This window comes from Pithys albifrons, chromosome 25 (assembly GCF_047495875.1).
Source record: "Pithys albifrons albifrons isolate INPA30051 chromosome 25, PitAlb_v1, whole genome shotgun sequence".
In the NCBI taxonomy this organism is placed as follows: Eukaryota; Metazoa; Chordata; class Aves; order Passeriformes; family Thamnophilidae; genus Pithys; species Pithys albifrons.
In genome coordinates this window covers 1,431,843-1,446,474 of record NC_092482.1, presented here as the reverse complement: position 1 = coordinate 1,446,474, position 14,632 = coordinate 1,431,843, and the positions used below count along the sequence as shown (strand labels likewise).

The 14,632-nt window shown below is 66.6% G+C and overlaps 1 protein-coding gene across 2 annotated transcripts; it reads right to left on the bottom strand.

Moving 5' to 3' along the window:
• Positions 1–935: 935 nt before the first annotated feature.
• CACNB1 (calcium voltage-gated channel auxiliary subunit beta 1) lies at positions 936–13,746 on the bottom strand. 2 transcript variants are annotated; one of them, XM_071577529.1, is made up of 14 exons: positions 13,591–13,746; positions 12,259–12,345; positions 10,556–10,675; positions 9,953–10,075; positions 9,565–9,701; positions 9,388–9,464; positions 8,838–8,986; positions 6,616–6,696; positions 6,464–6,522; positions 4,877–4,986; positions 4,027–4,178; positions 3,844–3,939; positions 2,795–2,980; positions 936–1,379 (listed from the first exon to the last, which is right to left on the bottom strand). In XM_071577529.1, the coding sequence occupies exons 1-14, from the start codon at positions 13,675–13,677 to the stop codon at positions 1,035–1,037; spliced, it is 1,809 nt and encodes a 602-aa protein (XP_071433630.1). In that variant the 5' UTR covers positions 13,678–13,746; the 3' UTR covers positions 936–1,034. The 2 variants fall into 2 exon arrangements, with proteins under 2 accessions (XP_071433630.1, XP_071433629.1); XM_071577528.1 differs by lacking the exon at positions 8,838–8,986 and adding an exon at positions 6,855–6,874.
• Positions 13,747–14,632: the final 886 nt, after the last annotated feature.

Below are 14,632 nucleotides of genomic sequence, written 5' to 3'. Positions count from 1 at the left end.
CCCCCACCCTGGGCTGGTGGTCTGGGTAAGGCAGTGACCCCGGGGACCCCCAGGATTGCCCCGGGGAGGGGGTAAAGGGCTGCCCCGTGAGACAAGCCCAGCCCCACGGTGAGGGCTGGACGGGGGTGTCCCCACCCCACCCCGGTGTGCTCATCCCTGCAGAGTTGGGGGGCACAGGGGACGCCCCGGGGCGGGCACAGGACAAGGCAGTGCCCCAGGGTGTTGGGGGGCCAAGGCGGGACAGACAGAGGCTCACGGATGGACAGACGGACACGGCTGGACAGGCATGGCGGGGGGTTTGGCACAGGGGGGTTTGGGGCAGGGACCTGGCGCTGCCTGGTGCACCCCAGAGGTCCCAGGGCAGCGGGACCCTCCGGGCACCGCAGGGCAGGCCGGGGCTGGGCAGCTGTTAGCACGGGTTAGACCCCAAAACTGGCTCAGATTTACCCCCCACCCCCCAGTTCAGGCAGAGCCCCTCCAAGGCAGACACATGCAAACTGCCCCCCCCCTCCCCGGGCAGCAGCACCCGGGGGGCACAGCCGGGGGCAGCGGGGAGCCCCCAAAGCCCTGCACACACCACACACACATGCAGCCCCTGGGGGGGGCAGGGGGCTGTGGGCAGGCACTGACTGGGGGGGGGGGCAGCTGGCAGGGACCCCCCCCACTGCCACGGCCAGCCCGGGGGGCCAAGAGCACCATGGAGAAGCGGGGGGCACCCGTGGGGGCAGCCAGCAGGCAGGGCCGGGGGGAGCTTGGCCCCACACCCCATGCCCAGGGCAGGGGACGGGGACATGCCGGGTCCCCTTTGGTCACTTGCTGTCCCTGCCAGGCAGGGAGAGCCCGAGGCAGCACGAGATGCCAGGGGGCTGTGTTGGGGGGCAAGGAGACCCCCCCTCACCGAAGAGAGGGGCAGGGGGAGCCCCAGGGCAGAGCAGGGGCTCCCCATGGCACTGCTGGCCGGGTTCGGGGAGGGGCACAGAGGCGGCCGGGGGGGCTCTCCCGCACCCCAAGCCCCGCACCCGCAGCCCCCCACCCTAACGGATGTACACGTCCTGCCCCCAGCCCTCGCCCTCGCCCAGCCCCAGCGGCTCCTGCCCCTTGGCACGGCCCCGCAGCCCCCGGCCCTCCGCCCCGTCCCAGGCGGGCTCCGCGTCCCCGGGGGGCTCCTCCTCCACCGGGTCCATCTCGACGTCCATGCAGCAGGAATCCCCGGGCTCCGTGCCCGCCGAGTCCCGGCTGCCCGCGGGCTCCGAGTCGAAGGTGTCCTGGCGGGCCAGGCTGCGGGCACCGGGGCGGGCGGGCGCCGGGGGGGCTCTGCCCTGCCCGCGACCCCCCGTGCCAGGCCGGGGCCGGCCCTGCTGCCCCTCCGGGTACGGCCCCTGGCGGGGAGAAGCAACCACACCATGCAGGGTGGGCAGACACGGGGTTAGTGGGGGGTTATTGGGGGGCACACACTGCCCAGCACAGCCTGCCCAGGTCACTCACACGTGACACGACGGTGGCAGGTCCCAGCCTGGGGGTCACGGGGCAGGGAAAAGGGAATGGGGGAGAGGGGAGCAGTGCAGGATGGGGGGTGTAGGATGGGGGGTGTAGGATGGGGGAGGCAGGATGGGGGATGTAGGATGGGGGAGGCAGGATGGGGGAGGCAGGATGGGGGGTGAAGGATGGGGGAGGCAGGATGGGGGGTGAAGGATGGGGGAGGCAGGATGGGGGGTGAAGGATGGGGGAGGCAGGATGGGGGGTGAAGGATGGGGGAGGCAGGATGGGGGGTGAAGGATGGGGGAGGCAGGATGGGGGATGTAGGATGGGGGAGGCAGGATGGGGGGTGAAGGATGGGGGAGGCAGGATGGGGGGTGAAGGATGGGGGAGGCAGGATGGGGGGTGAAGGATGGGGGGTGAAGGATTTGGGGGATGTAGGATTTGGGAGGTGCAGGATCTGGGAGGTGCAGGATCAGGGATGCAGGATTGGGGAGGCAGGATTTGGGGGGAGCAGGATTTGGGGATGGAGGGATGCAGGATAGGGGATGCAGGATTTGGGGGGAGCAGGATTTGGGGATGGAGCACCAGCAGTGTGGGGCTCCCTGGGACCATCAGCAACACACAACACAGGACAGTGTCCCTCCTTTGCCTCTTGCCCTGGGGGGGCTGCAGGACCCCCAGCTCAGCACCACAAAGCCATGGTGGCCAGTCCCACACCTGGGAGGGACATGTTTCCCAGGATGTCCCCAATCCCAGGGGGTACCCCAGGGACAGTCCCACACCTGGGGGGCCACGTTTCCTCGGGGTGTCCCCCATGGCAGGGCTGGTCCCGCTCCTGAGGGCCGTGTCTCCAAGGATGTCCCCAATCCCAGGGGTACCCCAGGGACAGTCCCACACCTGAGGGCCGTGTCTCCAAGGATGTCCCCAATCCCAGGGGTACCCCAGGGACAGTCCCACACCTGAGGGCCGTGTCTCCAAGGATGTCCCCAATCCCAGGGGTACCCCAGGGACAGTCCCACACCTGAGGGCCGTGTCTCCAAGGATGTCCCCAATCCCAGGGGTACCCCAGGGACAGTCCCACACCTGAGGGCCGTGTCTCCAAGGATGTCCCCAATCCCAGGGGTGCCCCAGGGACAGTCCCACACCTGAGGGCCGTGTCTCCAAGGATGTCCCCAATCCCAGGGGTGCCCCAGGGGCCGGGGGTGTCCCCTGGGCCGTGTCACAGCGCGTGCTCCTCGAGGGGCCCGGGGGGGCTGGGGGTGGCCTCTCGGCCCCAGAGGGTGAGGTTCCTGCGCAGGGACGTCAGCACCTGTACCTGGAGGTTGGAGACGGGCGCGGGGCTGGCGGCCAGCGCCGCCGTGGCCATGGTGCGGTTCAGCAGCGGGTTCGGGGGGTTGCTGCTGGGGGGGTGTGTGGCCTTCCAATAGGCCTCCAGGTACTCGGCCAGGTGCTCACAGGCCTCCTCCAGCTGGTTCTCGTCCAGCACGATGTCGAACATCTCCTGGGGTGGGACAGTGTGGGGCAGCGGGACATGGGGCAGAGAGGAGGGATGGGGGGGAATCTGGAGCAGGGACGGGGCCAATGGGAAAGGGCAGGAGCAATGGGACAGGGTGGGGCAATTGGGAAAGGGATGGGGCAGTTGGGAAAAGGTGGGGCCATTGGAAAGGGATGGGGCAATTGGGAAAAGGTGGGGCCAATGGGACAGGGTGGGGCAATTGGGAAAGGGATGGGGCAGTTGGGAAAAGGTGGGGCCAATGGGAAAGGGTGGGGCCATTGGAAAGGGATGGGGCAATTGGGAAAAGGTGGGGCCAATGGGAAAGGGTGGGGCAATTGGGAAAGGGATGGGGCAATTGGGAAAAGGTGGGGCCAATGGCACAGGGTGGGGTTAATGGAAAGGGATGGGGCAATTGGGAAAAGGTGGGGCCAATGGGAAAGGGTGGGGCCATTGGAAAGGGATGGGGCAATTGGGAAAAGGTGCGGCCAATGGGAAAAGGTGGGGCAATTGGGAAAGGGTGGGGCTAATGGAAAAGTGTGGTGCAATTGGAAAGGGATAGGGCCGTTGGGAAAGGGTGGGACAATTGGAAAGGGGCAGAATTTCTGGGCCAAGAGTGGAGCCTATGGACACATTGGGGCTGATGGGAAAGGACAGAGCTTGCAGGACAAGGCTGGACCTGAATGGTGGGGCACTTGGACTAAGGGTAGAGCCAATGGGACAGGATGGGGTTGATGGGAAGGGGTGGGACCAACGGGACAGGGCAGGGCTTCTGGTCCCAGAGCAGAGCCTCTGGCTGGGGTGGGTGCAGCCAAAGGCCACAGGGTGGTGGCACAGGTTGGAAGGGACAGGTGTGGGTGGGGCACACTCACAGGTGGGCACTGTGCCAGCTTGTCTGAGGCCACCATCTGCACGTTGAGATGCTTCGCCTGGGACTTGCCCCGCGACTTCACCAGGCGCTGCAGCACCTGGGGCAGGAGGGCACAGCTTGGGGTGGCCCCAGGGACCAGCTGGATGCTGCCCGGCCCCCCACCCACCCCAGGACCCACCCCCACCTTGGGGGAGGTGATCTTGATGTAGACAATGATGGGGGCCAGGGAGGTCTTGGCCAGCTGGGCAGGGTGGTTGATGGTGTCGGCGTCCAGGGCCACCAACTGCAGCGTCCGGGCCAGCTCGAAGATCCGCTCGGTCTCGCTCTGCACCTCGGCTGGGGGGGCACACACAGGGGTCAGGGGGCAGCACGGGGGCACAGCGGCTGGGAGGTGGGGTGGGGGGCACGGGGTGGGCAGCTGGAGGGCTCTGCATGGGGACTTGGCCACTCTGGTGTCACCCATTGCAGGGGCACGGGGGGCACTGCAGGGACGGGGGGGCACTGCAGGGACAGGGGGGGCACTGCAGGGACACGGGGGGCACTGAGCTCCCAGAAGGGTGAAGGAGGGGCAAAGCCCACCCAGAACCACACACACATCGGAGGGGGTCAGACAGGGCAGTGCCACCAGGGTGTCCCCAAGGCCACTGTGCCCTGCTGTGTCCAGGTGCCAGGTGGGGAGGACGGGGATCCAAGGGGACATGTTACATACCCAAGACATCTGTATCAGGAGCAGGGGAGGAAGGAAGCGGCACGGAGGGGAGGAACCCCAAAAGAAAGGAGAAATAGAAAGAAAAACACAACAGAGAAGATAAAAGAGGAGGAGGAGGCGAAGGAGGAGGAGGAGGAGGAGGAGGAGGAGGAGGAGGAGGAGGAGGAGGAGGAGGAGCAGGACTGAGTCACAGGGTGGGAGCACAAGGCCCAGGGTTGATCACCCCCCACCCCCCGAGCACCCCGGGGTGGGTGGGTGGGCTGGGGGCTGATACAGATGGAGGCTTGGGGGGTCCCGCTGCCCTCGGGGGGCTGGGGGGCCGTACCCAGGCTGGAGCGGGTGCTGGAGCGCTCGATGATGGTGTGTTTGCTGGGGTTGTTGAGCACGGAGCGCTTGGCCAGGGAGATGTCGGCTGTCACCCTCGTGATGGAGATCCTGGAGACATGGGCAGAGCGGGGAGCAACGGGGGTGGGACCCCCAGAGACACCCACCCCCTCAGGGGGCAGTGGGCACCCTCCTGTCACCCCCTCCTGCCACCCCTTCCTGCCATCCCCTCCTGCCACCCCTTCCTGCCACCCCCTCCTGCCACCCCTTCCTGCCATCCCCTCCTGCCACCCCTTCCTGCCACCCCTTCCTGCCACCCCTTCCTGCCACCCCCTCCTGCCACCCCTTCCTGCCACCCCCTCCTGCCACCCCCTCCTGCCACCCCCTCCTGCCACCCCCGCCCTGCCACCCCTGCCCTGCCACCTCACACTTCAGGCTGCTGGAGCAGGACCCTCCCTGGTTTAGGGAACCAGTTTTAGGGGTCCCCCCTCCATGGGATTAGGGGTCCTCCATAGGATGAGAGAACCCTCTGTGGTTTTAGGAGTCACCCCCACAAGGTTAGGGGTCCCTCACAGGATTAGGGTGTTTAGGGATCCCCCTGTGGGTTTAGAGGTTCCCCTGTGGTTTTAGGGGTCCCACATGTAGGATTAGGGGTCCTCCCATGGGTTTAGGGGTCCTTCACACAGTGAGAGGTTCCCCTGTGGTGTCTGTGATTCCCCTGTGAGTTCAGGGGTTCTCCCATCGTTTTGGGAGTTCCATCCATGGGATTAGGGCTCCCCTCATGGGATTAAAGGTTCTCTCATGGATTTAGGGGCCCCTCTATGGGATTAGTGATCCCCCCCCAGGTTTAGGGCTTCCCCCATGGGATTAGGGGTCCTCTTGTGGATTCAGGTGTCTCCCCCTGAGATTAGAACTCCCCTCATGATTAGGGCTCTCCTCATGGGTTTAGGGGTCCCTCTACAGGGTTAGGGGTCCCCTCATGTGTTTAGGGGTCTCTCTGTGTGGGTTTAGGGGTCTCTCTGTGCGTTTAAGGGTCTCTCTGTGGGTTTAGGGGTCTCTCTATGGGTTTAGGGATCTCTCTGTGGGTTTAGGGGTCTCTCTGTGGGTTTAAGGGTCTCTCTGTGGGTTTAGGGGTCTCTCTGTGGGTTTAGGGTCTCTCTGTGGGTTTAAGGGTCTCTCTGTGGGTTTAGGAGTCTCTCTGTGGGTTTAAGGGTCTCTCTGTGGGTTTAGGGGTGTCTCTCTGTGGGTTTAGGGGTCTCACTATGGGTTTAAGGGTCTCTCTGTGGGTTTAGGGGTCTCTCTGTGGGTTTAGGGTCTCTCTGTGGGTTTAAGGGTCTCTCTGTGGGTTTAGGAGTCTCTCTGTGGGTTTAAGGGTCTCTCTGTGGGTTTAGGGGTGTCTCTCTGTGGGTTTAGGGGTCTCACTATGGGTTTAAGGGTCTCTCTGTGGGTTTAGGGGTGTCTCTCTGTGGGTTTAGGGGTCTCACTATGGGTTTAAGGGTCTCTGTGTGGGTTTAGGTGTCTCTCTGTGGGTTTAGGGGTGTCTCTGTGGGGATAAGGGTCCCCCAGCCACGCAGCCCCCCCATCTCACCTGCCATCAAAGCGATGCTTCAGGAAGTCAAACAGCGCTTTCTGCATCATGTCCGTGACCTGGGAGGGAGGGAGGGAGGGGCATCAGGGGGCCAGGATCGCTCCCTCCCTGTGCCCCCCGGGCCGTGCCCCCCCTGCACCCCCAGTGCTCACCTCGTAGCCCTTCAGCGACGGCCCCACGAGGATGATGGGGCGCATGGAGGGCACCACGTCGTACGGGGGCACGTGCTCGGCCTGGGGACGGAGCGGGGGGGTCAGCGGGGCAGGGGGGCACGGGAGGGGAACACTCGGCTTCACCCCTGCAGGGGCAGCTCCGGGGGGCTGGGGGGGCTGCAAGCAGGGGGCACCCCACCCTCCAACCCACCCCCTCCCCTGGTCCTGACGCTACTCACCGACTTCTGCTTCTGCTTCGCTACGTCCCGAGGGGCCGCGGGGGCCGGGGGCGAGAGAGACAAACAAGGCATGCGTGTTACCCGCGGGCACGGGGGGCACCGGGCGGGCAGGGGGGGCACCGGGCGGGCACGGGGGCACGTGTGTGAGCCAGGGAACACGTGTGTGAGCCAGGGAGTGCCCAAAGGACATGTGTGTGAGCCAGGGGACACCTGTGTGTGACCACCTGGGAATGTCCAAAGGACATGTGTGTGACCAAGAGGACATGTGTGTGGCCCCCAGAGGTGCCCAAAGGACACGTGTGTGACCCAGGGGACACGTGTGTGGGAATGCCCAAAGGACATGTGTGTGAGCCAGGGGACACGTGTGTGGGAATGCCCAAAGGACATGTGTGTGACCCAGGGGACACCTGTGTGTGACCACCTGGGGGTGCCCAAAAAACACGTGTGTGACCAAGAGGACATGTGTGTGACCACCTGGGAATGTCCAAAGGACACGTGTGTGACACAAGGGACACCTGTGTGGGAATGCCCAAAGGACATGTGTGTGACACAAGGGACACCTGTGTGGGAATGCCCAAAGGACACGTGTGTGACCAAGAGGACATGTGTGTGTGACCACCTGGGGGTGCCCAAAGGACACGTGTGTGACACAAGGGACACCTGTGTGGGAATGCCCAAAGGACACGTGTGTGACCCCCCAGGGGTGCCCCAGGGACACGCGTGTGTTACACATGAAGTATCTCCCACTCCAGGTTAGATCTGGGGTTGCACTGGGGGCTCTGCAGGGCATGGGGGGCAGCTGGGACCCCCCCGACGGCCCTGCAGACCCCCCGCCCCGGGCTGTGGTTGCACCCAAAGCCCCCCAGTTTGTGTCCACTTTGGGGGGGGAGGAACGATCCATTCCCAGTCGCAGGGGGGGATGAGACACTGGCCGTGCTGGCACACACCATGCACACACTGGGGGTCCGGGGGGGGCAGGGGCTGATCCATCCCATGGACTATGGGGGGGTCACAGCCACGGGCTCATCCATCCCCTCCACAGGGGGAGGATCAGTCACAGATGGATCCATTCCAAGGACCATGGAGTGAGGGGACAGCCACGGGCTGATCCATCCCATGGACCATGGAGGGGACACAGCCACAAACTGACCCATCCCATGGACCATGGAGGGGACACAGCCACAAACTGATCCATCCCATGGACCATGGTGGGGACACAGCCACAAACTGACCCATCCCATGGACCATGGTGGAATGTGGCCATGGATGGATTCAACCTGTGGACCATGGCAGGGACACAGGCACGGAGTGACCCATCCCATGGACCAGTGTGGAATGTGGCCATGGATGGATTCAACCCATGGACCATGGCAAGGGACACAGCCATGGACTGACCCCTCCTATGGACCATGGGAATAGGATCATTTAAGGACTGATCCACTCCACAGACCACAGAAGGGACACAGCCATGGACTGACTCATCCCATGGACTGACCCATCCCATGGACCATGGTGGAATGTGGCCATGGATGGATTCAACCCGTGGACCATGGAGGGGACACAGCCACAGACTGACCTGTCCCATGGACCAAGAAGGGACACAGCCACGGGCTGACCCATCCCATGGCCCATGGAGGGGACACAGCCATGGACTGCCCCATCCCATGGCCCATGGGAATAGGATCTTTTATGGACTGCCCCATCCCATGGCCCATGGGAATAGGATCTTTTATGGACTGCCCCATCCCATGGCCCATAGAAGGGACACAGCCACGGACTGCCCCATGCCATGGCCCACGGGGGGCACACAGCCCCACACTGCCCCCCCGGGTGCAGGGGGTCATGCCCATGCTGCAGCGCTGGGGGTGCTGGGGCAGCCCCGTGGGGTGCCCCCCAGCCCCGTGGGGTGCCCCCAGCCCCTGGCAGGGTTAGGGCAGGCAGCAGGGGCAGCAGGCGAGGTGGCAGTGCCAGGGGGGCCGTTACCTTCCTAAAGAAGGGGATGCGCTTGTTGTGGGCTGGGGGGGTGGTGACACTGCTCACGCTACTCTTAGGGGAGCGCTGGGTCTCCAAGGCCTCCTCCTCCTCCTCTAACTCATCGGGGTCAAAGGCAAAGCTGGGCATGTCCAGGGCACCTGGGGCCGGCCGGGGCCAGGGGGTGGCGGGGAGAGAAGAACAGCAATAATGGCGATGGAAGAAGGGGAAATGGAAATGGGGGCTGGGGAGGGTGGGAGGGGGAGGAGCAGGGGAGGGGGGTCTCTGGGGAAACAGGGTGCACCCTCCCTGGAGGGTGGTCTGTGCATCAAGGGGGTCACCCATGGGGAGGGGGGGGACAGACCCCCTGGATCAGGGGGCTCCAGACACTCTTATCCATGGGGAGGTGGGGCACAGTCCCCCCCGGGCTGAGGGGACCCCCGACACTCTTATCCATGGGGAGGTGGGGCACAGTCCCCTCCGGGCTGAGGGGACCCCCAACACTCTTATCCATGGGGAGATGGGGGGGACCCCCCAGGCTGAGGGGACCCCCGACACTCACCGCTGGCCGGGGGCGTGGGCCGGCGGGTCCCTGTCACCACGTCACCCAGACTGGAGCTGGAGTTGTCCCCGGATTTGCTGGGTGGGAGAAGCACAGAGAGATGGACAGGGTTGAGGGTGGGATGGGGGGTCTGGAGACACAGAGGGAGAGCTGGGTGGGGGTCGGGGTGAGCCCCACCTGGAGCTCAGCCGGTTCTGCCTCATCTTCTGCTCCTGCAGCAGCCTCATGTTCTCCAGCTTGACGGGGCTGGGGATGAAACCCACCTCGCAGCCCTCCTTCACCAGCCGTCCGATCCACCAGTCGTTGTTGTACTTCTGTGTCCAGCAGGGGGGGAAACACCTTAAACCTGCCCCCCAACACCCCCCCGGGGCTGCCACACACCCATCCCGAGCTGCCAACCCCTCCCCAGGGCTGCCACCCCCCCCCCCAGGGCTGCCACCCCCCCACCCCGAGCTGCCACCCCCCACCCCGGGGCTGCCATCCCCCTCCCAGGGCTGCCAACCTCCCCCCCAGGGCTGCCAACCCCCACCTCGGGGCTGCCACCCCCCCCCAGCCCGCTGCCCACCTCCTTGATGTGCAGGAAGTCCTTGGGCTCGAAGCAGATGGCCATGCCCTGCACGGGCACGTCATCGGTGGCCGAGGGGTTGTACCCAACGTTGGTCCGCACAGCAAACGCCACCGGCTTCGTCTGCCAATGGGACAGGGGTCAGGACCAACCCCTGCCCACCTCAAACTGGGGTCAGGACCAACCCCTGCCCACCTCAGACTGGGGTCAGGACCAACCCCTGCCCACCTCAAACTGGGGAGATCCCACCATGCTGCCCCCCCCCCCAGGCCAGGCAGGTGACAGTGCCAGGGACAGCACCGGTGCCACCGGTGGGGCGGCAGGGCTGGCTCGGCTCTGGTGGGCTCTGGAGCCTGGGATGGAGACACTGTGGCCACAACCCTCTGCTCCACCCCAGAAACACTGAGGGGCTCATTAGCTAATTGCTGAGAGGCAATGGCTGCTCAGCCACTGGGTATCCAAGCCTCCCATTCCATCCAGGAGACCCCACTGCTCTCCCAGTGCCACCCAGTGATCCTGGGAATGGGGGAGCCCACCCTGCCAGGCAGGGGGTGTGCAGGGGCAGGGTGGGTGGCAGGGGGAGCTCCATCCTGGGTGTCCCACCTTGGCTTTCTCCAGCTGTGCCATGGCCTGGCGCTCGGCCTCCTTGCGCAGCGCCTCCCGGTCCTCCTCCAGAGACACGTCCGAGTCCGAGGGGCGGCTGGTGTAGGACTCTGCCGAGCCCTGGGAGAGCAGGGCAGGGCTCAGCCCACCCCGGGCTCCCCTGGGCAGGGCTCAGCCCACCCCGGGCTCCCCTGGGCAGGGCTCAGCCCACCCTGGGCTGGTTCCTCCCGGGCAGGGCTCAGCCCACCCCGGGCTCCCCCTGGGCAGGGCTCAGCCCACCCCGGGCTCCCCTGGGCAGGGCTCAGCCCACCCTGGGCTGGTTCCCCCCGGGCAGGGCTCAGCCCACCCCGGGCTCCCCTGGGCAGGGCTCAGCCCACTCTGGGCTCCCCCTGGGCAAGGAGCCCACCCTGAGCCCATCCCACAGCCCTGGGACCCCCCCGTGCCCCATCCGTGCCCTCTGGGCACACCATAGGGACAAAGCCACCCCCCTGCCCAGGGGCCACCCCATCCCGGTGGGGTTATGGAAGGCCGAGGGACATGGCAGCTGTTCCCACTGCTCTGACAGGGAACGTGACACCTTCCTGCTCCTGGCGGCTCCCAGGGCCTCTCAGAGAGCTGGGAATGCCACAGAGACCCCTTGACCCCCTGTCTGTCCCCCACCCAGGGCAGGGCAGCAGGGACAGCATTGCCCCCCATCCCTGAGGGTCCCATGGCAGTGGGCACAGGGCACTGTGGGGTGACTCGGGGTCACCCCAGGACAAGGCTGGAGCTGGGGTGGGATTGGGGACCCCCTGCTCACACCCCCAGCCCCAGGACTGGAGCCTGGGGGGGCAGTGGGGACACCCATGGGATCTCCCAGCCCCAGGGTGGTGGGTGCTGTGGGGGACAGCAAAGTCCCCCATGACCCCTGTGGGCTGCTCTCCCCCAGCCCCTCTATCCCCCCCCCAGTTCCACCAGAGCCCCCTGGGGCTGTGGGACCCCCATCCCTGACTTGCCCCATCCTTTCAAACACCAGGGATGTCACTCAGCCCCCTCACACAGCCCCCACCCCCAGTCAGGGGCAGCAGCCCCCCAGGGACCCCCTCCCCAAAACCCTCGGGGCTGAGACCAGCTGCCCCACGTCCTGCCCCACGGTGGGACTGGAGGGGGCTCTGGGGGGTCACCGGGGTCCAGACACGACCCTCTCCCCCCCGGACCCCCAGCAGCTCCCGGGACCACCCGCTCCAACCACAGGGAGCCAAGAGGGACCCCCAGGGAGGGCAGGGTGGGCACGGGAGGGCCCTGGGGGTGCGGGGGGGCTCACCGGGGCCGTGGGGTGGTCTTTGCCGGGGATCTCCATGGTGGCAGCGCCGGGGGCGAGCGGGGCGGGCACAGGGCTGCGGCTCCGGGCGCTCAGGTTTCAGCCCCGGGTATATTTAGCCCAGAGCGGGGCAGGGGGTGGGGGCCGGGGCTGGGGAGGGGGGGGCCCTGCCAAACCACGGGGCTGGGGGGGGCGGATTTAATGCCAGCTGGGTGATGTGCCACCTCTCTGGCACCCCCAGAGGGGCTACAACACCCCAAATGCTCCCAGTTTGGAGGGCACAGAGGGCACAGCCAGGTCTGCAATGCCTGTACCCCCCAGGCCTGGCTCGGTGGGACCCCCACCCGACTGCCCGGGGGGAGGAGGGCCCTGGGACCCCCAGGAATGCCCCGTGCCCCCTCACCTGGCGGACGAAGCTGTTGGAGGTGGTGTCGGAGGAGGTGCTGCCGTCCGAGCGCTTGAAGCGGCTCTTGCGCCTGCTGTACTTGCCCTGGGGGGAGCGGAGGGGCAGGAGTGGAGGCTGGACCCCCAAAACTGGGGGGCACCTCTGCCCCCACCCAGCTCCAGCTGCCAGGGGTGCTCCAAGCCCCTCCCTGCAGGCAAACCCGGCTCCCGGCGGGAGGGAAGGGAAGGGAAACTGAGGCAGGGAAGGGGACGGGGCTGCCCCTCCCAGGGACCCCCAGAACATCCTTGGGGGGCTGCACCTCCCACCCCACGGAGAGGGAGATGGGGGGGTGACTGGGTTTGGGAGAGCCCCCAAAATGCAGCCCCCCAGAGCCCAACCAGCCCCAGGGCAGGGGTGTTACAGCTTTGGGGGGCACCCCAAACCCCCCACCAGCCCCCTGGTGCCCCAGCCCTGCCCCCCAGCCAGCATGGGCACCATGGGCACCATGGGCACACCCTCCCACACCCCCTCCCCAACGGGACCCCCCTGCTCCCTCCTGCTGGGATGGACTGGGGGAGATGGGGATACCCCAATGCCCGCCCTGAGGCAGCTCTGGGGGGTGGGGGGTACACACTGGGGGGAGCGGGATTGTCACCCCCCCAGTGTCCCCAAGGGACAGTTGGGCCCTGCTGCCACCCAGGCCGGGGATGGGGGGTCCCCACAACGGGTATTTTTAGGTCCAGCACCCCCCAGGCCCCCCCACATCCCACCCACAGGGGCTGGAGGTGGTTGGGGCTCAGCGAGGGAATTCCTTGGGGTCCTCTGTGCCTGTCCCCAAAACTGTCCCCCAAAACTGTCCCCCCAGCTGGCTGATGCCCCCTTGGCACAGGAATGAGCTGCTGCCCTGGCCCCCCAGAGCCCCCCACGCACCGGACCCAGCGAGGGGCACATCCCACCCCCCCCTCACTGCAGGGCACGGGCCGAGGGGGTGGGGGGGCATCACCCCAAGAGTTTGCCCAATTCCTAAAACTTTCCCCGTGGGCACAACATCCCCCTCCCCTCCAAAACCCACCTCCCCACCCCGGTGGGCAAACCTGGGGGGCTGGGGAAACTGGGGGCGTTGGGTCTGGGGGCTCTGCGTGGTTGGGGGGAGGGGGACACCCTCTATTTCGGGTGCTGGGGGTGGAATCACTTCTATTATGGGGTGTAAGGATTAGGGAGAGGGGGCTGAGCCCCATCCAGCGCTCCCTCCCACCCCGAGCTGGGAATGCCACGGGATGTGCCCCCCCGCCATCCCTCCCGGGGGTGGGGGCGATGCTGCCGCCCCCCTCCCGACCCCCCAGTCCCCACCTGGAGCGCCGCGTTGTCCAAGACGTCCATCTGGATGTCCTGCGAGGAGCTGTAGGGGGTCCGGGCCATGCCGCCTTCCCGCACCATGGACGCGCCGGGCTCGGCGGGCTCGGGGATGGAGGGGCGGGCGGGGGGCGCGGGGGGGGAACCGCACGGAGGAAGATGATGACGATGACGATGAAGCTCAGGCCTGGCCCCCGCGGTGACGGCGAGAGGGAGGAGGAGGAGGAGGTGGTGGAGGAGGAGGAGGAAGGAGGAGTGGGGATGGAGGCGGGGTGGGGGGGACAGGGATGGCAGGCGGGGCCGCTCCCACCACATTCCCGGGGGGATGGGGGGTGTGGGAATGCGGCCTCCCCGCTCCGTGCCCAGGCTGGGGACCCCCAAAGAAGCTCCTTCCGAAAGGGGGGGCGATGAGGATCCCCCTCCCCAAACTGGGGGGCGATGAGGATCCCCCTCCCCAAACTGGGGGGCGATGAGGATCCCCCTCCCCAAACTGGGGGACAATGAGTATCCCCCTCTCCATAAAGAGGGGGCGATGAGGATCCCCCTCCCCAAACTGGGGGGCGATGAGGATCCCCCTCTCCATAAAGAGGGGGCGATGAGGATCCCCCTCCCCAAACTGGGGGGCGATGAGGATCCCCCTCTCCATAAAGAGGGGGCGATGAGGATCCCCCTCCCCAAACTGGGGGGGCACAGCAGTTCCCACCAGCCTTTGGACTTGCCGCTTGGGGGGGACCCCAAAAAGAGATGGAGGGGACATGGGACCCCCAGGCTGGGTGGGGGACATGCAGGGGCAGCACCCCGTCCCCAAATGTCAGTGCCTGGAGAGGGATGTGACCCTAAAATTCAGCTTCTGCCCCCCAAACCCTCCCCAGCAGGGACCCCCCGAGCCCTCCGGGGACCCCGGGATGGGGGGGCCGATCCCCCCTCCCCAGCAGGGACCCCCCGAGCCCCCCGGGTGGGGAGGTGCGATCCCCCCTCCCCAGCAGGGACTCCCCGAGGCCCCCGGGGACCCCGGGATGGGGGGGCCGATCCCCCCTCC